This window comes from Salvelinus namaycush, chromosome 42, assembly GCF_016432855.1.
Source record: "Salvelinus namaycush isolate Seneca chromosome 42, SaNama_1.0, whole genome shotgun sequence".
In the NCBI taxonomy this organism is placed as follows: Eukaryota; Metazoa; Chordata; class Actinopteri; order Salmoniformes; family Salmonidae; genus Salvelinus; species Salvelinus namaycush.
Window position 1 is genome coordinate 8,281,720 of NC_052348.1, and position 23,118 is coordinate 8,304,837.

General features: G+C 42.1%; 2 protein-coding genes across 5 annotated transcripts in view; both read right to left on the minus strand.

Moving 5' to 3' along the window:
- LOC120034851 (zinc finger and SCAN domain-containing protein 30-like) lies at positions 1 to 2,936 on the minus strand. Its single transcript, XM_038981499.1, has 3 exons — positions 2,773 to 2,936; positions 2,226 to 2,356; positions 1 to 2,005 (listed from the first exon to the last, which is right to left on the minus strand). Exons 1-3 carry the CDS (start codon positions 2,918 to 2,920, stop codon positions 743 to 745), a joined length of 1,542 nt encoding a protein of 513 aa, XP_038837427.1. The 5' UTR covers positions 2,921 to 2,936; the 3' UTR covers positions 1 to 742.
- Positions 2,937 to 9,094: 6,158 nt separating this feature from the next.
- Positions 9,095 to 23,118, minus strand: part of LOC120034807 (zinc finger and SCAN domain-containing protein 2-like) — a 30,433-nt gene continuing 16,409 nt past the window's right edge. For 3 of the 4 annotated variants that reach the window (XM_038981441.1, XM_038981439.1, XM_038981442.1), the window contains 3 exons: positions 11,679 to 11,843; positions 11,185 to 11,296; positions 9,467 to 10,954 (listed from right to left, as the gene is read on the minus strand). In XM_038981441.1, the coding sequence (XP_038837369.1) occupies positions 9,954 to 10,954; positions 11,185 to 11,296; positions 11,679 to 11,843 (1,278 nt within the window). In that variant the 3' untranslated portion in view covers positions 9,467 to 9,953. Of the gene's footprint in view, positions 9,209 to 9,466; positions 10,955 to 11,184; positions 11,297 to 11,678; positions 11,844 to 23,118 lie in introns of those variants that run through there. The other variant, XM_038981440.1, reaches the window with a different exon arrangement.

A 23,118-nucleotide genomic window follows, 5' to 3' on the forward strand; every position in this document is an offset into this window, starting at 1 on the left:
TCAATAAGGGATCATATCTTTCACCTGGTCAGTCTATGTCATGGTGTCCCTAATGTTTTGTAAACTCAGTGTATAATCAATACATGACTTTCAAGGAGTAGGTTATTTGATGCACGGGTATTAGAATGCTTTTCCATTGCATAAAATTAGCCTGCATTACCACATTATCTTTCTCACTTGAGGAAGGCAATTTGGCCCTGGCTTACAAACAAAATCCCCTGCATCATTTTGTAAATGATTGTCATTAGTCTACCGATTTTGTAAATGTAGGCTTATAATACATGTAATAATAACACATTTGATCTAGCCCAATAAAAAATTACACAGTGAGCATTAATCACATTTCAATAACATGCATGTATCAGTAGCTATGGTGATGTAGCTCTGGCTTTAGCTCTCTCTCCCTTTGACAGACAGTCAAACAATGAGTCAGGACTTTTTTGAAATTTGCCATTATTCCCCTTTTAAAAATAAATAAATTGATGCTCAACAACTGTCTAGATTTTGTTTCGATGCCTGTTAGCAAGCTAGACATGAGTGAGGAGATCATAAATGTAGCTCCATTATCATTCCTACACAGTTCCCATTTGGTTTTAGTGATTTCAATGCCCCCCACCCCCCAAAATGTTTTTATATTTTTTTATTCAAACCACCCACGCATTGAATGGGCTCTCTGAGAACCTCTTCCTGCAGTGCGTACAGGCGAATGGCCTCTCTCCCGTGTGCATCTTCAGGTGCATCTTCAGCTGGTGCTGGTGGGAGAACCTCTTCTCACACTGGGGGCAGCTGTATGCTTCTCCCCTGTGTGGACCCTCTGGTGCCTCTTCAGGCTGGATGAGTGGGAGAAACTAGCACGGCACAGGTGACAGCCGAATGGTTTCTCCCCTGTGTGGACCCTCTGGTGCCTCTTCAGGTCACCAGCCTGGGCAAAGCGCATGTTACACTGGGTACAGCTGAAAGGTTTTACCCCTGTGTGGACCCTATGGTGCCTCTTCAGGTCACCAGCCTGGGCGAAGCGCATGTGACACTGGGTACAGCTGAAGGGTTTCACCCCTGTGTGGACCCTCTGATGGATCTCCACTTTCTGGGGGCAGCTGAAGCCTTTGTTACAGAACATGCAGAAGAATCGTTTCTCTTTACTACTGCCAGATGTGGCTCCCCCTTCCTGAACCTGGCCTCTAGCCCTGTCGTTTGAGTTCAATACCTGATCAAAAAGGACATGGCCGTGTGAATCAGAAGGCCCCAACGACATGGACACTGGGTCGCGATCTCTGAACGTGTGTAAAGGGGAGTTGGTTGCGACATTTGGATTTGTCTCTAAGCTTTCGCTGTAATCTAAAAAATCTCTGCCCTGTGATTGTCCGTCTCCTAGGTGACTATCTGCATTCCATGTGGGAGGAGCGTCGCCCTCCACTTTCACAGTCCCATCGTCTACCACTATAACCTCCCCTTTCTTATCTAGGCACCCTTCAGAGTATACACTACTACTGTACCGGTTCCAGTCCCCTCTAGACAGATCAGTCTGTGTCTCTAAGCCCAAGGGTGTGTTGCCAGGGTCCATCTCTGAAGTGTAAGAACAAGACGGATCATTGCCAGTCTCTAACGCGTCACCTGAGTCCCGATGGGAATGAACCGTCCTCGGGCTTCGGTTACCGTAAAGTAAATACTCTGAGCCGGTAGCAGGAGTACAGCCCAGTCTCCCTGGCTCCAGTCTCTCTGGGTCTGACCTGTGGTCAGATAATCCATCTTGTAAAAGTCTTTGTGTTACAGTTGAAATGTCTGTCTCTGACTTGAGTACGGCGTTCAGCGTTCCACTGACCTCCGTGATGCTGCATCGAGTCCTGGGCTGGGTCGCAGCAGCGGTGGATAGGTCCTCCGTGGCTACAGGGGGCGCCACTCCAGACGTTACACCAGTAGGGATGCTTCTGCTGTGTTGTGGGTGCTCTTCTTCAGTCCTCTCTTGTTTCACCAGAGACAACCCTGCAGGACCTGCAGCCTCTGCAGACTGGCACAAGAAGAGAGGTTATTACTGGAGTAGAATGAATAGAAATGAGTAGAATTGGATAACAATGTCGTAGTGAATTCGCGATAAGCTCCAATATGGCAAATAAATCAGGATTTACATGTAAGCAAGTGAATAGCTGAGGGGAGCCTTTCTGAAATAAATGGGCCAGATTTTATTTCCAAAGTGACTGTAGTTTTTTATGCAACACTATTACACAAACCTCTATCACGATAACGCGCTGGGTTGAGGTTCCACTCCCCTCATCAATAGTTATTGGTTGGTCATCTCTCCATGTATTGTGTCCCGCTGGCTTCACGAAGCTCCTGTGGCCTCCAGTGAGATGTCCTTCACCTGAGAGAGTGATTGGGAGAAAAGAGGTGGTTAGGTTAGCTACTGTCAATGCTCAACGCTATATTGTTCACCAATACAATTTTGCCACTGTCTAGAATTGGCAAGGATGTAAGCTAACCCTTCCCATAACTTCTTGATATAATATTTATAGATTGATTGATTATGTTCCATGCGTCACATTGTTTTAATTGAGTAAATAATAGGAAATTGATTCAATCAAAAATATGGTTATAAATTATGATATTGTGTCTTTGTGCAAGCTAAGTAATCAGGGGAATAAGTTTTGCATAGTATCCAAAAACCGACCAAGACCCAATTCTGGTTAACCATAATGTGGTTAACACATCTAAAGTCACACATGCGCAGAAGCGAACAGGGATACATGTCACGCACCCTCGGCCTTCTGCAAAATGTACCTCTTGCCATTCCTCTGTATCGGTCAAGGATCTTGACACTACTGGGACGACTGGCGAGGACGCGCTCCGCGCGCTCCCGTGATACCTTCAATTCCAATAGCTGTAGTTTCCTCCGCAATCCCCTGTTTTCTTTCTGGCTTTGAGACATTTCCAAACGGAACACTGCATAGTCGTCGTCTACGAGTTTACAGATCTCTGCCACGGCTGCATTCGCTAGCACCTCCATGATGGAGGCTATTTGAGTGTGAAAAACCATACAGTTAGCCATTGTTAGCTAACGTTAGTCTAGCTAGCTTTACCTACATAACATCAATTAACAAAGTCCAGTCTCCAACGCAAATTAAACACTACATGGGGTAAGTATGTGATGCTGTGCTGTTATGAGTTTTTGTTCCAGTATGTCAAACGTCAACAATTAAAACCGCTAAAGTGGTTCTTGGTCAATGTTCACTTCCGTTTACACTGAAGATAACGGATCTTATTGGTGTGCGTCATAGCTCAAAGGGTGTGGCTAAATGAAAACGGGTACTAAATTAAAAGATATGCGCGCAGTAATTTGAATTACGTTATTGCTTATTACATTACACATTCAGGGCTCGAATTTCCACTATAAACTGGGTAGTTCGAGCCCTGAACGCTGATTGACTGAAAGCCGTGATATACCACGGGTATCATTTATTTGTACTGCTCTAAATATGTTGGTAACCAGTTTATAATAGCAAGAAGGCACCTCGGGTTTGTGGCTTATGGCCAATATACCACAGCTAAGGGCTGTATCCAGGCGCTCCGCGTTGCGTTGTGCGTAAGAACAGCCCTTAGCCGTGGTTCATTAGCCATATACCACACCCCCCCACCTTATTGCTTAAATATGGTCTGAATGCGGCAAGGATACGTTCCCTTGCAAAGCCCCTTCTTTCTTCACATTGACACCTCGTCGTCTTTTCCCATATTTTCTTCTCATTCTCATTGGCGCTCCAGCAGACAAATGCCGCATTCATAAAGAAACACACAGCGAGGCAGGGTTTAACGTGACCACGCCCCTGATTAGGGTACAGCTGTAGGGTACCCCATTACTCCTATGATAAATTGCTTACTTTACTCATATCCTGTATTATTTTTACAATAATTTAATTAACAATAAACATTTTGGATATGCTTGGTTATATTACAGGAGATGATGGTAACAATGTAATGTACTGCATGTTCACAGAAAATTAATGATATATATAAATGCATCCAGTAGCTAGCAGCAATTGTCAATTGTTTTTGTGTTAAGTAAGCATTTGCTTAATATATGATATGACGTATGTTATTTAGATATTGCTTCCGGGTCATTCCATGTAATTTCTGCAAGCCATGACACCCACCATCTGATTGTTCTGAAATAGTTTCTGTATTTAGAAACAGATAAGATAAGCATTCTGGAAACATTATTTTGTTTTATTATAATGTGATCTCTGAGAAATTCAGCTAATTGATTGCACCCAACTTATTGTTCGAAAAAAAGTTTGGTCCAAATCGGATGTTAGGTACTATATTTATTGAATATTAAATGAATCCTATACATTAAAGTGGCCAATTTGGTTGAAATCAATTAGCTTAATTTCTCAGAGATTAAATTATATTTAAACAAAATAATCTTGCAGGAATGCTAGTTTTAGAATTTCTAAGAACAGAAATGAGATCCTGCAAGATGAGTATCGTATCGGCTCAGTCTGCCGATCCTGGACCTGCTGCAGTGAGGCGTGTTATTGGAAGAGCAGGAAAAAAATGTCACCATTTGTCAACAGATGGGACAGTTAATAGCACCACGCCAAGTCCCACACCTCCAATACGCAATTATACAGGAACCATAGAAGAGGTGGCAGAAGCTGCGACCGAACAGCACGCACATGCTCCTGGTTCTCTGGGTGGATGTTTTGTTGATCATCTCTGCAGAGCAGTGTTAGAAGTCCAATCAAAAAAGTGACTCAGAACTACCACAATGAGGACTGGGTTGCTGACCCCTTCTTCTATGAGTGAATCTTCATCCTGTAGTAAGTAGTCCACATCCCCACACTGGTTTTCATCCATTACACCGCCTCATATCCTGCACTACTTATTTCATTGGAATTATGGTAGTGTGAGAGAGATTGTCAATCAAAGAACCCTTCCACGGTCATGCAAAATGGGCTGCAGAATCCCGGATGGGAGTTGTCCGAGTAGAATCCCCTAGGTTCCCCCTTCTCCCAGTCCCTGTGTAACCTGCGGGAGACAAAGGAAGCACCAGTTGAATGAATGTCAGTTGAATTTATGTCAGTCTTTCCACTTTAGCTTAATAACATTGAACCAAATAGCTTCATTTAACATCAATTGAATGAAATTATTTTAGAACGGTGTAATATTTAAATATTGTGTTGATCTGTATAGACAGTTGGGAAAACTGAGCAGTTTAGAGGAGCACAGCTTCCCCCAGTTAACTATTTCTGGGAAGATTTTTGGCAGCCAAATATAAAAATGTTAATGTCAGTATTACTGCTCCCTAATTACATACTCTGATACAGTTGAAAAGGAGGTGAGGGGATATAATGCAAGGAATCTAGGAAAGATTCATTGAGATTGCATGTCCTCTCTCTCCCTCTGTTCCAATTACCTCTCCCTTCCCCTTCCTTACCTGGTGTTGAGGTTAATGCAAGGTTCTGCATTCTCCTCCCAGGCTCGTTGTGAATAAAATGAGAATTCAAATGTGGGAAACATGGATGATTCTGCACATTGGCCTGGATATTGATGATGTTTTATGTCATGACCAGGCAAAGGTTGAACAATTATTTTACCACATTTTTTACCACTATAGCCTCATCTCTAGTTAAGAATTACCGACCTGCTATGGACAATATGGACAGTCATTCATTAACAACTTGTACCTTAGCAAAGTTATCACAAATTATTTGCTTGAGCTGTACATGGTAACAGAGGACAAAGTTTCCAATCTACTATGCTTAATGAGCACAAACAAAGCAACTGGGCTGGATAACCTTCCTGCAAGATTCATAAAGTATAGTGCTTGTGTCACTGCTAAAATGATAACACATATTGTAAACCTTTCTATTAGTAGTGGTACATTTCCCAATGATCTCAAAACAGCCCGGGTGTTTCCACTCCACAAGAAAAGCATTAAAACAAATGTAGGAAACTACAATCCTGTGTCGATTCTCAACACCTTATCCAAAGTTGTTGAGAGATTCGTTTTTAATCAACTTGAGGGATACCTTCTCGAGCACAAACTTCTTTATGATCTCCAATCTGTCTTTAGAACCGCTCATTACGTTGATACTTGCCTCATCCACCTTTTTGACCACATCAAGCAGGAAAGTGAGAAAGGGAACTATACAGGTATGGTCATGTTAGACTTGCAGAAAGCTTTTGACACTGTGGACCATGATATTCTCCTGATGAAACTGTAATGCATGGGTCTAAATTATGTAGCAGTGAATTGGTTTAGGTCTTATCTGACCAACAGAACACAAGTATGTAATGTTGGTGATGTTCTGTCAGAGGCCAAATAAATATCCTGTGGAGTACCACAGGGATCAATTTTAGGGCCTCTTATTTCTTATATATGTTAATGATATGCCAGGTACAGTAAAGTGCAAACTCCTGCTTTATGCTGATGACTCAGCCATACTGGTATCAGGGAAGGATAGTTTATATAGAGGAGACCCTGAGTAAGGAATTGCATTTTGTTAGAGACTGGTTGATTGACAACAAATTTTCGCTACATTTGGGAAAAACTGAATCGATTTTGTTTGGAACAAAACGTAGATTTCTTAGGGCTGACAAGATAAAGGCAAACTGTGCAGGCCAGGAGATTGAATCTAAAACAAGTGTAACTTATCTTGGTGTGTCCCTAGATCAATCCCTTCCTGGGGACCTGATTGCTGCTAAAATTCTTTCTAAAAAGGGGAACAAATTGAAATGTTTATCGTAACACTAGATATTTTAACATCAAATTTAAGAAATTGCTGGTCTCAACCTTGATTCAGTGTTATTTTGATTATGCCTGCTCTGCTTGGTATAGCGGTCTATCAAAAAAGCTGAAAAAGAGAATGCAGGTCATGTAAAATAATGTTATCAGGTATATGCTTAATGTCTCCCCTTGGAACCATATAGGGGTACAGGAGTTCCAGGAGGTGGGCTTGTTGCCATTCAGAATGGACCAACTTAAACTTAATCATATGTTTGACATCTTAAAAAATGATCGTGCCCGAGGTTATATGAAAAAAACTGAATGAAATGGTCTGCAACCAACACAGTTACAATACCAGAGCTAGTGTTATGTCTTGTAAAATCCCAAAAGTAAACAGTACTGCGAGGAGCTATACAGGCATTTGTCTATGGAATAGCCTCCCCTTGGAGATCAAGCAAAGAAAAAGTAGGTAAAGGTTTTCATTTGGACAAGGTTGTCTAAGAGAAACCACTCCATTGTGCTCCCTACTGCTGGTCAGGTGTATTTATTTGAACGATAGGTGTGATGTGCAATGAATAGATTGTTTTTTAAGGTCGAAATGTGCAATTCATATGGTTGATTTTTAAGGTTAGGAAAAAGTGTAGGGAATATTGCCACTTTTTAGGATGTCAATATAAATGAATGGATTTATAATTTTGTCTTGCCTTTTAATCATGATATGTGTTTTTCTCCCCAAGTTCGTGGTATCCAATTGATAGTTAGTCTTGTCGCTGCAACTCCCGTATGGACTCGGGAGAGGCGAAGGTCGAGATCCATGCGTCCTCCGAAACACAACCAAGCCGCACTGCTTATTTACACAATGTCCGCTTAAACCAGCCACACCAATGTGTCAGAGAAAACACTGTACACCTGGCTACGGTGTCAGCGTGCATGCGCCCTGGCCCACCACAGGAGTCGCTAGTGCGCGATCGGACAGGAACATCCCTGCCGGCCTAACTCTCCCATAACCCGGATGACGCTGGGCCAATTGTCCGCCGCCCCATGGATCTCCCGGTCATGGCCAGCTGCGACAGAGCCAGGACTCAAACCAGGATCTCTAGTGGCACAGCTAGCAACTGCACCACTCGGTGAGGGCAGAGGACCAATTTTAAGTGATATCTTCTGGCTCCACACTGTACAATGTTGTTTATGTCTGTTACCCAAAATAAATTCAATTCAATAGTATCTAGCATTTTTTTTATTTTTTTTATCCCATTTTCTCCCCAATTTTCGTTACTGACCTCACAATAAGCCCGATTTAAGTGACTTACATTGTGGTGCTGAAACGTGAAGCAGCAGCAAAGGCACAATCAATTGGAAATTGACAGCACATGGTGCTGAAAGTAGACAAATTCGAGTATGCATAATTCATTTAAACAGTCTTCATTTTAATACCCTCTCATACCCCGTCAGAGACTTGGTCCTAAAGAGTGCATGGTAGGTGGAGGAATTGATCGACAAATCGATGGACATCGCAGCCTAATTGTCTGTCAAACAGACTTACGTTTTATTAAAGAAAATTGCAAAAAGCACAGGCCTACCCCTTTACCAGCTTATGATTTGAAAGAAAATAAAACTGATCCGATTATATAAGGTGATCTACAGTATAACAGCGCCTTATGCTAGAAACAAGCTGTGAAATAACCTGGAAAGACTCGACTCCGATGCGTATGGGAATATATGGGGAATGGTTCCCAGATATCCCATGTGTACGTCTCAAGCCACACTGCTACGATTTCTTCCCTATGTCTGTTAAGGCTACTCAAGGAGGAGAAGCTCGTGTAACAGTTTGCACCTGATGGGCGTCCATGGTGTGAACAGTCGGGTGCTTCTTCACATAGTTCGCCTCAGTAAAGCGCTTCCCACACGTCATATGGCTTGTCGGTGTCTGTCCTACTGCTCGGCCTCTCATGTTGTGACCCAATGACACCAGAGGTGGAAGAAGCAGGAGCCACCACCTTCAGGTGGTTAGTCTTTGAGCTCCCTCCTTGACCTCTAGCCATTGTTTGGGTGTTGTTGGGATTGTGTGCTGTGTTAAAGGCTAGGTACCTCGCGGTGAACGCCCACAAGAGGTACCTATACAGACCCTATGAACCAATTCACTAGGCATTAGATGAGATACTGAAGAAGGCTCTTCCTGAAAGACTACCACCAGGGGGGTCACCCCCCACCCCTCATCATGGATTCTGTGGTGTTTGTATCATAGGAATAGGAGGGTCTATCTCTATCAGCCCCAGGCCCGGCTTCATCCCTGCACTGAGACTGTGAAGAGAAGGGTCTGGGCTGCAGACTGGATCTCTGACTGGAGCCTCCGTCTCTCTGATGACGACCAGGAGTCTGTCCCTCGAGCTTCGGTCCGATTTGGTGCCAGGGTTTCTGACCAGCCTCTTCAGAGGTCCAGTCTCTCCCACCAGCAACATCAGATATCAGCAGGTCCTCATGGACTGCAGACTGTAAAACACATATTGAACAGAAAAGCATAATGGTTTATATAAAACTCTACTGTACACACAGAAATATGACATTATAAAATGTTAACCACAATCAAGCCAATTTCTAACAACGTGATTCAAGTACCTAAATATATGGAGCCATTGGAGTTTATTATTTAAAAAAATTCATGTGTTGATTCAAGAATTAAGAATGTTTTGGATTGACTGAAATAAGGGAAACTCAGTCCCGGCAATGATAAAAAAATAACCAAGTCAGTCAGCACAGATTAAATGTTCTATTTAATTTCAACAAAAATGGTCAGTACTTTTATTGCACAAAAGTATACATGTGACAAGTATTGTAGAATAACTTCTCACTATGGTAACACTTTTCTGTAAATCTGGTATCCTCGCTTTGATAAATTAATTTTAGAACGCTTTGAAAAAGGTTTGCTTTGATAAAATTATTTTTTAGAATGCTTTGAAAAAGGTTCAACATCGTCACTACTTAATGTCAAGAAAACATTCATTAAGGAACTATCATTTCCCGATAAAACACCAGCATCAAACAGGACAAAGTTGTCACTTTCCATCGGATAATCATTTTTACACCATCATACCATCTCCTCTGCCTCATCATACTCATTCTTTCCTCAGTTCACCTCATCCAGTTCCCGACTACATCCAAAACCAGCAGAATTAACTACAAACAAACTAGTACATACACTATTCATGGGGCGTGTGCATTTTCTGCTGGTGTATTGTCAGGTAGCTCCTCTAAGAACCTCTTCCCGCAGTGCGAACGGGTGAATGTCCTCTCCCGTGTGGACTTTCAGGTGCATCTTGAGATGGTGCTGGTGGGAGAACCTCTTTTCACACTGAGAGCAGGTGTAAGGCTTCTCCCCTGTGTGGACCCTCTGGTGCCTCTTCAGGCTGGAGGAGTGTGAAAAACTGTCCCTGCACAGGACGCAGCTGAAAAGTTTCTCCCCTGTGTGAACTCTCTGGTGCCTCTTCAGGCTGGACAAGTGTGAAAAACTGGCCCGGCACAGATGGCAGCCGAACGGTTTCTCTCCCGTGTGCATCCTCTGGTGGATCTCCACCTGTTTAGAGAAACGAAAGGCTTTCCCACAGAACGAACACGGGAAGCGCTTCTCTTTGCTACCAGATCTACTGATAGCGTTACTACTACTGTCATTTGTCAATGGGCTTGTGTAGCCATTTGCTGTTGAGGCACTAGCATTGTCTGAGGTCTGGTTTAACATAAGGAGAGTGTGAGGAGGATGAAGGCCAGGGAGTGTTTGTGTTGTCACAGGGTCCATGTTCCAGTTGATAGATCCTATAGAAGGCAGGCTGAAGGCAGCATCTGTTAGGGGGTTAACCTGAGGTGCCATCAGTCTCTCTGAATCACAACTATAGGAGCAGGATGGAGCATCGCTAGCCGAGTCTGTATCTGTTCTCTCCTGCTGCATATATACACCTCCTCGTCCCCGCAGACCAAATCTACGCCTTGCCCTGGTCTCAGCCAGTCTATTGTCATGGATACTAAATTCAGATTTTGTTTTGTGTTCCCCTGTCTGTTTCTGGTTGTGGTTAACAGTGTTGTTCCCCAGCCCAGAGTTAAGAACACTGTCCCATCCACTAACATCCACTATGTCGCCTCTGGTCCTGGCCTGCTCGGTGATGGCGTCCCCTGGGCTCTTGGCTATACCAGTCTGTGAACCCAAGATGGTTGCCCAGTCTCCTCTGTTAGCCTCCTGCCAACCACCTGCAGGAAGAGGTTACAAAATCTAATTCATAAACATGGCAGAGAAAACTCTATATATGGAGTTTGTCAATTACCTGGTCAAGTTCATACATTATAATACGTGTTTTTGTGTATAAACATAAGGTGTATTCATTTAATTTCATGAATGGAGAAAAAACAATAGCCAGGTGCATCACTATTCCCATTGAAGATCTATTACTATATGCAGGCTATATGTATTTCTCCCTTACCTTGCTCCCCAATCTTTAGTCCACTCAGCAGGTCAATGCTCTCTGGTTCATCTTCTATTGTCTCCTCTTTGACAACCAGCAGATCATTCTTCCCATCCTCCATGTCTACTGACTGTAAGAGATACAGAGTGAGAGGATGTTGGATTAAGAAATCTGATATGAGCACCCTGCTATGGAGCATCTTCTGATTGGGCAATGAGGGATTGCTATGAATACTATACAAACATGCTAGTTGATTTGATTACTTGACACTTTTTAATTCATCTTTTGATAATTGAAAGGCATGGTCCAAAACTTAAGACCAAATTAACCAAGACCTGGGCTTGTAACCACAAACTATCTCAGAGTAGAAGTGCTGATTGAGGATCAGGTCCCGCACCTGTCTATATAGTCTTATTCATTTTGATGACCAAACTGATCTTAGATCAGCACTCCTACTTTGTGGACAGGCCCTGACCTAGTACCATTAAGACGTTAATTCATAGTGGGCTCACCTCAGTGAGACTGTGTGTGGTCCTGTGCTGCTCAGCTGGTTCCTCTGTGGCTTCAGGAGGTGGTGTAGTCTGGTTGTCCTCTATGACCATGGTCCCCTTAGGGTTCCCCAGACTCTCCACACATCCCTCCTCCTTCAACAGCAGCACCTCTGGACCCTCCTCCTCCTGGAAGAGACATGTGATACAGATTACATAGACATACACTCCCCCAGGTACATACACACAGATAATAAACACACTTTAAACATGGAGGGTCCATACTTGCAAACATAAGCAACCACTTAAATTTAAACGGGTCCCCCGATACAAAATATGTATCAGCCAATTAAAATCGTGACGAAACGCTAAATTGTAGCTGGTCCCATCAGACAACATGGCACACAGTGAGGTTAGCCCTATGCTAACCTCACTGATTTTATCCTGGCACAAGTTCTTCCAACCACACGTTCTGATCATCAAAACAACTATCATGTGTATTTGACTGACTGGTCAAATTGCTTTCGGTGTAAATTGCCTAGTCCACATAATTGTTGCAAATTGTGGCAAGGGTTCGAAACGCACAAGTTTTTCACACTCTTTGAAATGTAGACTTACATGTATTGTCTTAGTGTGTTGAAAAGGGACGTAGCCTACAGCCAACAACTTGAAAATTAAGATTAAGAATGAATCGTTAAGCCTTGCACAAACACACTGCTTTTGGCAAATAATCATATTGTATAGGTTATTTAAATGGTCATACGCATACACTTAAATGTAGGCCGACATGTTTATATGCAATTTTATAATCATCTGCTTTGTCACAAGCTAGGTTTCCATTTCCTTCCAATTGGCGACAGATTTATGCGAATATTTTAAAAAATCTGCATAAAGAAAATACACTTTTTTGCTTAAGTTTCCATATACCTAATAAAAATATAAAGTTCAATACGTTTTCAACCCTGAGTTTTTCAACTCTACAGATTGTGACAAAACTAACTGTTGCAGTAAATAGCAAATGTGCCTACTCTGGCATATACAGTGCAGGTACACAGTAAAATCACCCGTGTTAAATTCACTGTGTCAAACATGATCGACTCCCATAGAGTTGTTTTAGTAACTGCCACTGCCAAATGACCCCTAGTGTCAGTGCTGATAACTGGTGTTAATTGCTAAGGTGTAAAAATTTACTCTATTAGTTGAAGACTTTTACTCAGTAAGTGTAAACATAATCACAACCCTGCCCATAAATTCAATTTCTGCGCTCAAATTTCCTCTTTTCTCAACGCCATTGTTGGATACACAAAATCCTAATTTGTTCTACACAAAGGTGAGTGTTACAGTTATTTCACTGATTTTATTTAGCTATTTTAATTTAAATACTTGGTTGTCAGACTTCAGTGTAACATAAAAAGTCGAACAGTTTTGACTTTGTGTGTGTTGCAGCTAATGTTTCACTTTTTGCACGTCTTTGTGAGATAACTGCGCAGGACAGGGGCGAGCTAACTCTGCTTCATGTGGTGGTTCCATGGGCTTGTGTCTCATTTCAGCACCAAGCCTTTTTAAGCCTCATGTTAGTTTGTTCTCTTTATTTCAGCTGCTTACTAAACTTTTTCAGGACCCTGCCTTTCAAAGATAATTTGTAAAAATCCAAATAACTTCACAGATCTTCATTGTAAAGGGTTTAACTTGTTAGGGCTAGGGTCTTTTTTTTTCTACATTTCCGCCTGACTGACGTGCCCAAAGTAAACTACCTGTTTGCTTAGGCCCTGAAGCCAGGATATGCATATAATTGGTACCATTGGAAAGAAAACACTTTGATGATTGTAGAAATGTTAAAATAATGTAAGAGGCTATAACACAATAGATATGTTAGGAGAAAATCCAAAGAAAAACCAACCAGAATAAATTTTGAGAGCCCATGCGCTTACAATGGAAAGTATAGGGAAATGATGAATTCTAGCTCCCAGGATGCAATTCCTATGGCTCCCACAGGGTGTCGGCAGTCTATGTTCAATGTTTCAGGCTTGTAACTTCCAAAACGAGTAAGAAATTAGTTTTAGTACAGGGACACACTCTTGGAAATTCGTGTTTGGTCGAGCGATGAAGACAAGACGCACCTGCTAATATCGGTTTCCTATTGAACATACTTCTTTCCGAATGAAATATTACATTTTAGGGTATCGGGAGGAGTCAATAGAAACATATTTTGACTTCTTTTAACAAAGTTTAGTGGTAGATTTTCAGATTCCTTTCTCTGCATGTTGAACGAGTGGCTTACTCAAATCGATGGTGCCAACTAAACAGACTTTTTGGGATATAAAGAAGGATTTTATCTAACAAAACGACACTACATGTTATAGCTGGGACCCTTTGGATGACAAATCAGAGAAAGATTTTCAAAAAGTAAGTGAATATTTAAATCGCTATTTGTGAATTTATGAAACCTGTTACGGTGGAAAAATATTTTGATGTGGGGCGCCATCAAACAATCGCATGGCATGCTAGTGGGACGCCTAGCCCTAAGAAGTTTGAACATGCACCTGTGGAACGGTCGTTAAGACACTAACAGCTTACAGACGGTAGGCAATTAAGGTCACAGTTATGAAAACATAGGACACTAAAGAGGCCTTTCTACTGACTCTGAAAAACACCAAAAGAAAGATGCCCAGGGTCCCTGCTCATCTGCATGAACGTGCCTTAGGCATGCTGCAAGGAGGCATGAGGACTGCAGATGTGGCCAGGGAAATAAATTGCAATGTCCGTACTGTGAGACGCCTAAGACAGCGCTACAGGGAGACAGCATGGACAGCTGATCATCCTCATAGTGGCAGACCACGTGTAACAACACCTGCACAGGATCGGTACATCCAAACATCACACCTGCGGGACAGGTACAGGATGGCAACAACAACTGCCCGAGTTACACCAGGAACGCACAATCCCGCCATCAGTGCGCAGACTGTCCGCAATAGGCTAAGAGAGGCTGGACTGAGGGCTTGTAGGCCTGTTGTAAGGCAGGTCCTCACCAGACATCACCGGCAACAACGTCGCCTATGGGCACAAACCCACCATCGCTGGACCAGACAGGACTGGCAAAAAGTGCTCTTCACTGACAGGTCGTGGTTTTGTCTCACCAGAGGTGATGGTAGGATTTGCGTTTATCGTCGAAGGAATGAGCGTTACACCGAGGCCTGTACTCTGGAGCGGGATCGATTTGGAGGTGGAGGGTCCGTCATGGTCTGGGGCAGTGTGTCACAGCATCATCGGACTGAGCTTGTTGTCATTGCAGGCAATCTCAACACTGCGTTACAGGGAAGACATCCTCCTCCCTCGTGGTACCCTTCCTGCAGGCTCATCCTGACATGACCCTCCAGCATGACAATGCCACCAGCCATACCGCTCATTCAAAACCCTTTACAATGAAGATCTGTAAAGTTATTTGGATTTTTACAAATTATCTTTGAAAGACCGGGTCCTGAAAAAGGGACATTTCTTTTTTTGCTGAGTTTATTATATTCTTGTCAGGACATCACCACCGCTCAGTGTGAGAAACGTTTGCACAAAGAATTGTCTCCTTATTCCCATAACCTGAAAGATCCCTACACCGCAAATGGATATGTAAGTATACATTACAATTGATAAAGGGCATCTGCGTTTAATTCTTCTGGTATGGTATCGGAGCAAATGGGACTTGGTTATTTGTTTTTTCTTTCAAGATTAGTAACCATGTTCATTTTCTTAAGGAACATTATTACAACCCTAATAGTGGAGAAGGGTACGGTACCTCTGGTATAGAATCAAAACCGTTGAGGAATTTGGCTTCAGAGAAACTGCCCACTCAATTATACTCTGGAGGCCCAACTGCTGAGAGGGAGTCCAGTCCATCCACTTTGGCTACCCTGAGTGAAGACCAGTGCAGAGAGGCCATTTCTCATATGAAACATTCTTCTGATGAAGAAACAGTCAAACAGAAGATGAAATTGACCTTTGAGTACAGGAAGAAGATGACCCACGACCGAGTAAATGCTCCACCATCGAACCAAATTTTTACGCTTTCCGGATGCAAGACTTAAAAATAAAAAAAAAAGTTAAGTTGTATAAATTGTGTTTAAATCACTAAATGCCAATTCAGGTTGGCCAGTAATAGTAGTTCAATTAATGTGTAGGCTGGTGATTTACTCAAACTGTGTTAGGTTAAAGTGGAATGTTTCGTGAGAAAGAAATTGACTTGCACAAAACTAAAGTTTTGTCTTTGTCTTATTTGTTTCAGATTGAACAAGATTTTGTGCTGCTGTTTGGAGGGGGAACATCAGCCCAAGTTTTTGCAAAGGTGGCCAACTACATTCAAGCAAAAGATCCTCATGCTAAGCAAGACCCTAAGCAAGGCCACTCAGGGAGCTGAACTTCAGGAGCTGATCCAGATGGCAGAATCTGCAGTTGATGAGGGAGCTGACACGAATGTTGAAGGTTAGATGATTATCATTTATAATTTATATTTCAAATGACTCTGAAATGTTAATGTCACTGATGATGGAATTTACCATTTTAAATCAGGATCTCTTTGTTTAGGATGGGACGGTGACCTTTCCTCCATCCTTCTCCTGCTCCATTTGATTCCTCCATCACAAAGCCACAAAAGACCATGCAAGATGTCTCAATCCCAAGCCGAACAGCATCTTGTGATATTCTAAAAGGTTTGTATTGGCACTCTTATTCTTGGACAGTGCTGCAGCCGTTATTATGAACTACTGATGGTGTTAGTTTTTATCGTCTTCAGGCAGGAACCAGTATCCAGGAGCACCTTGATGCGATTGACCAGAGCCGCCAACCATATCTTCTTGCAGTCGGGACCATGAAGAGCAGCATCCATTCTTACTTCATCATCCTGGACAAGCGAGCCTTGCATGTCAACGAGCACTCTTGGTGCCTTCGATGAGCTTTTCAAGACTCACTTTGTTTTTAGTACTGCTTACAATACAATGCTGCGCAACATGTACACCTTCATAAACAGACAACTGTGTACAACAGACATTGGGAAGATTAAGGAGACTCCAAGGGTTGCTGAGCTCAGAGCTAGACTCCTGCACTAAAATTTGATTTGATTTGAGCTCAGAGCTAGACTCCTGCACTAATGCTGATTAAGTTATATGTTTTGTTTGCCATGCTAGTCATGGAAGTACCAACTTCCTCGTGAGGCATCTCAAGTTGATGCATGGAATGTGCCCTGGTAGAACTCTTAAACTAAAATGTGGTAAAGCAGATTGTTGTCGTGTATTTGGTAGATTTTCAGGCTTTAGGAAGCATTTGAACAGGGCACATTCCGGAGACTGTCATATTTTGTTAAACGTTAACTTGGATGCTAATACAGCCGTTGATAATCAGCCATTTTCCTTCAAATTGTAGTTGTAACCAGGTTGTACCAATATCTAACAAGAACACACTTGATATGTGTGCGTCTGCTATTGCACAACTGCAGTCTGCAAGTGTAGGTCAGACAACTGTAAATAGTTTTATCTTCCATGGAAGAAGAAGTTCAGGAGATACAGGGTCAAGCTAAAGCGACCGCTTATGTATATCTTCAAAAGACACAAACTGTCAGAAAAATCCAACATTCTTTTCAGGATATTGAAAAGCCTTTCACATTGTTGAATTCGGTATCAAAATTAAGTGCTTATTTCATACAAAAATGGGGAACAGTTCAACCAGTTAAAAGTCCTTGGTGTTAGATTTGACCATAGAAGAAACAACACTACTGGAACTCATGATCAAACAGTCCTAACTGATACATTTTCTTACGTTCCAATTCTTGAGACATTGCAGTCAATTTTGTAGAACCCAAAACACAAGTGGCATGTTTAACTCAGGGCACAATTTTAAATATGGAGTTTACTTTGATTTGGAAGATGGCCTAAAATATACATCCTCTCTTTTCTAACGAGAAAAATACATTGCAAATTCAACTATTTTGATGACTTTGAGACTGCTAATCCATTGGGATCAAAAAAGGTTATTCACAATTTGGGAGGTATATACTTTACTTTGAGAAATTTTACCCCAAAGTTTAATTCAATTTTGGTAAATATTAACTTATGTGCACTCTTCCATACCCAGGACCTTAACTTATGCATTGGAATCCATTCTTGAGCCAATAGTAAGCGATTTGAAAGTGCTTGAGACTGAGGGTATTGAAGTTCCCTTCTTCAGTGGTTGTATACATGGCAGTATTATCCAAGTAACTGGAGATAATCTTGGTATACATTGCCTGTTTGGTTGTGTGGAATCATTTAGTGCTCGTTATTGTTGCCGTTTTTGCCTCAATGAGAAAGTGGATTTTCAAACAGTGTTCTCTGAGGATTACCAAAGACTGACTTTACGAACAAAACACATGAACTCAGACCATTGTCAAACTACTCAGTCAAACCCAACACTACCTCATATGTACGGTGTGAAGCATGCTTGCTTATTGAACTCTGAAGTACTTCAATACTACAGACAATTTTTGTTGATATAATGCATGACATTTTAGAAGGAGTTGCACAATGAGGTAAAAGTTGTTACACTATATACAAGCCAACTTTGTGACTGCTAAAGATGTGTACGGTAGAGTTCATTCATTTAACTATGGCCACACAGAGAAGAGGAATCGTCCACCTGCACTCAAATTGGATGGGAGCAATGATTTGGGTCTAAATGCTATTTAGTCTTGGTGTCTCCGTAATTTGCCATTGATATTTGGTGATCTGGTACAGAAAGATGATAAATACTGGCAGCTGCTTCTGTTACTACTACAAATTGTAAATATTGTGTTTTCTCCTATACTAACAGAGGGCATTACTATCTGGGGCGGCAGGTAGCCTAGTGGTTAGAGCGCTGGACTAGTAACCGAAAGGTTGCAAGATCGAATCCCCGAGCTGGCCCTGAACAAGGCAGTTAACCCACTGTTCCTAGGCCGCCATTGAAAATAAGATTTTTTTCTTAACTGACTTGCCTAGTTAAAGGTTAAAAAAAGAAAAGATAATATCTATCTGAAGCACTTAATTGCTGAACATCATAGGCTTTAAGTATTTGTTTCCTGATAGAAATCTATTAACGAAACACCACTTCATGACACATTATCCTCGTTGTATAAGGAATATTGGGCCCGTTCTTCACTCGTGGTGTATGCGCTTCGAGGCGAAACATAATTTCTTTAAAAAGAAATGGAAGAGTTTTAAGAATGTCACAATCACCTTAGCCAAGAAACACAAATTGCATGGCATATAATTGGGAAACGTTCAGCCAGGATAGACTAGCTATAGGTCCAGGAAAGATGTCAAGGCTCAATGACCTGAAAGAAAGCCATGAGATTGCGGCCAAGTTGAATGTCTCAGTGCACACAAATGTTTTGTCAGTTAAATGGGTAAAGCACCATGGTACAGAATATCGTCTTGATTTGGTCATATGTGGTGAAGTAGTCATTGAAATGGCACTATTTTACAAAATTAAGGCTATTGTTCCAAAAGACTAAATGTTTTTTTGGTTGGGTCAGCTCTTGAAACCTTAAGTTTTGATGATCACTTGCATGCATTTAAAGTTGTTTTGAAGCAAAGTCCACCATGCAAGGTATTTACCAACCCAAAAACATCCCACCATGACGAAAGAACAAATTAATGTCTGCAATTATACAATTTTACCAAAACTTCCTGTTTCCATCACAGCTGACTTTACTCAAAAACTGTGGATGGAAACGTGGTTACAGATGCATCATTTGACTCGAGGAGGATGAGCGTTAGTGTACAATAGGATTATAGGTTGCATTCTCGTTATCATCCTACATGAGGCAGTATTGCAGTTCCTTTAAAGATGTTTAATCGACAGTCTTAATGTAGGATGACACTTGGCTGTCATTAGTATATTCTTATGTAGGCTACACTTACATGCAGGCCTATAATGTTTTATAGGCTATGAATTATTATAAATCATCCCTTTCGTCACGTGCGTTTTGAATCTAACATCAAGGTCCGGCAGTGAACAGTTTTTTCCAAAACTAAAAAGCTTGATGCGGGAGGGGCTCATGGTGAAAGTGCACTATTGATTTAGAGTCAAACGCTTTAGCAGAGTGTGCCGCCTAGAAGTAATGGTGATAATGGTAGCCTACATGACAAATTTGACAAATGTGTTTACGATGTATGATAAACTTATGTTGTAAGGACCTCGTGGATAGGTGTGTGTGAAACAGAAACAAAAACATGAATTTTGTCATATATGCCAAAACTGTGAAAATGTAGTCTAACATTAGTAGTAGCTGGTAACCTAGTCAAGGATGCATCAATGCAATATTGGCACCCAACATTTTGTTACAGACCACCGGAACAAAAGTAAACCTTGAATTTGAAGGTTTAAAACATCCATCTAGTTGCTAGGGTTGACCTATTTTATGAAATGCTATTGGTTGGTGGATATAAAGGTCTAAGGTCTTTGATAGGCTGATTAAGAATTTGTGCCAGGATATAAAATCAGTGCTACCTGTTGAGGTTAGCATAGGGCCAACGTGTGCCATGTTATGGGACCAGCTACTACAATTTAGCATTCTGTCACGTGCAAGTATACTGATGATTTGAATTGGTTGATATGCATTTTGTGCCAGATAAGCAACCATTTAAATGATTTATGTTTGCACAGTGGTGTAAAAAATACCCAACACTCATCCTTGAGTAAATGTAAAGATACCTTAATAGAAAATGACCAAATAAAAGTGAGTCACCCGGTAAGATTCTACTTGAGTAAAAGTCTAAAAGTATTTGGTTTTAAATATACTTAACTGCAAAAATATACTTAAGTATCAAAAGTAAAAGTACAAGTATAAATAATTTCTAATTCCTTATATTAAGCAAACCAAATAACAATGCTATTATTTTTTAAATCTACAGATAACCAGGGACACACTCAGACATCATTTATAATGATTTATCATTTATAATGAAAACTACTCGAGTTTTCCAAGATGGCATAGCAGTCATATGTCTTTGTTTTTGTCTTGTCTCATCCTATGTATACATATTTTTATATATTTTTCTTCGCATTCTTTTTAATATTTTTCCTAAACCTCAACTTCAAAATACTCTCCTGCAACCCGCCTCACCCAATGGGGTGTGGATCTGTTTTTTTTTTCTAAAGAATTTCTATTTACCTCCGAACTGGAATACCTCAACTGAAGCTAGCTAGCTATCAGCCAGCTAACCACTGATATCAGCTAACCTTTAGCTCGGAAAGCTCTCGCCAGTTCGTACAACACGTTTCAAACCAGAGCATACCGGACCTATTTTTCCTCTCCATATCCCAGGATTCCTACCGCAAACTCTGAACCTTTTCATCTGGATCATGGCAGTTAGCTAACCGCAACCCGGGTTGACTCCTCCTGGCTAGCGTTTCCGTCCCGGAGCAAGCACCAACTAGCCTGGAGCTAGCCTACGCTAGACCCATCTCCCGGCTAGGGCTCCTGGGCTACTCCTGAAGCCCACTCCTCGGCTACTATATCCGGACCCCTTCTACTGCCGGTACGGGGCACGGAACCACGCCGATCCTTCACGACTGGAATACCAACAAAATCTGCCCAAGGATCCCAACAGGCCCCTCAGGTGTGACGTCCCCTGAAGGCCCATTCTGCTAACCGCGGCCTGCTAGCTATGTATAGCATATTGGACTGTTAGCTGATCCATTGGCCAGTTTCTTGAAGCACTATACCCATTTTGCCAATTGGACTTGGACCACTCTGCTACTTGGAACCCTACTAATTCCACGACTGGTCTATCGACATCACAGCACGAGGAGGCAAAAACAGACTTTCCCCCATCGCGACGTCTCTCTAAGGCCCTTATGCTAGCTTGCTAGCCCCGGCCTGCTAACTGCTAGCTTGCCAGCCCCGGCCTGCTAACTGTCTGAATCGCCGAGTCCCCAGCCAGCCCAACCACTCACTGGACCCATACGATCACTTGGCTACGCATGCCTCTCCCTAATATCAATATGCCTTGTCCATTACTGTCCTGGTTAGTGATTATTGTCTTATTTCACTGTAGAGCCTCTATCCCTGCTCAATATGCCTTAACCAACCATTTAGTTCCACCTCCCACATATGCGATGACATCACCTGGTTTATTACTCAATGCCTAGGTTTCCTCCAATGTACTCTCTTCCTACCATACCTTTGTCTGTACATTATGCCTTGAATCTATGCTATCGTGCCCAGAAACCTGCTCCCTTTACTCTCTGTTTCGAACGTGCTAGACGGCCAGTTCTTATAGCCTTTAGCCGTACCCTTATCCTACTTCTCCTCTGGTGATGTAGAGGTTAATCCAGGACCTGCAGTGCCTAGCTCCACTCCTACTCCCCAGGTGCTCTCATTTGTTGACTTCTGTAACCGTAAAAGCCTTGGTTTCATGCATGTTAACATTAGAAGCCTACTCCCTAAGTTTGCTTTATTCATTGCTTTAGCACATTCTGCCAACCCGGATGTCTTAGCCATGTCTGAATCCTGGCTTAGGAAAACCACCAAAAACCCTGAAATCCCTAACTACAACATTTTCCGCCAAGATAGAACTGCCAAAGGGGGCGGTGTTGCAATCTACTGCAGACATAGCCTGCAGAGTTCTGTCTTACTATCCAGGTCTGAACCAAAACAATTCGAGCTTCTACTTCTAAAAAATTTACTTTTCCAGAAACAAGTCTCTCACCGTTGTCGCTTGTTATAGACCACCCTCTGCCCCCAGCTGTGGCCTGGACACCATATGTGAATTGATTGCCCCCCATCTATCTTCTGAGCTCGTGCTGCTAGGTGACCTAAACTGGGACATGCTTAACACCCCGGCCATCCTACAATCTAAGCTTGATGCCCTCAATCTCACACAAATTATCAATGAACCTACCAGGTACAACCCCAAATCTGTAAACACGGGCACCCTCATAGATATCATCCTAACTAACTCGCCCTCCAAATAAACCTCTGCTGTTTTCAACCAAGGTCAAACGACCACCCCTCATCACTGTCAAACGCTCCCTAAAACACCTTCTAATCGACCTGGCCTGGGTATCCTGGAATGACATTGACCTCATCCCGTCAGTAGAGGATGCCTGGTTATTCTTTAAAAGTGCCTTCCTCACCATCTTAAATAAGCATGCTCCATTCAAAAAAATGTAGAACTAGGAATAGATATAGCCCTTGGTTCACTCCAGACCTGTCTGCCCTTGACCAGCAGCACAAAAACATCCTGTGGCGTTCTATATTAGCATCGAATAGCCCCCGTGATATGCAACTTTTCAGGGAAGTTAGGAACCAATATACACAGGCAGTTAGGAAAGATAAGGCAAGCTTTTTCAAACAGAAATTTGCATCCTGTAGTACAAACGCAAAACAGTTCTGGGACACTAAAGTCCATGGAAAATAAGAGCACCTCCTCCCAGCTGCCCACTGCACTGAGGCTAGGAA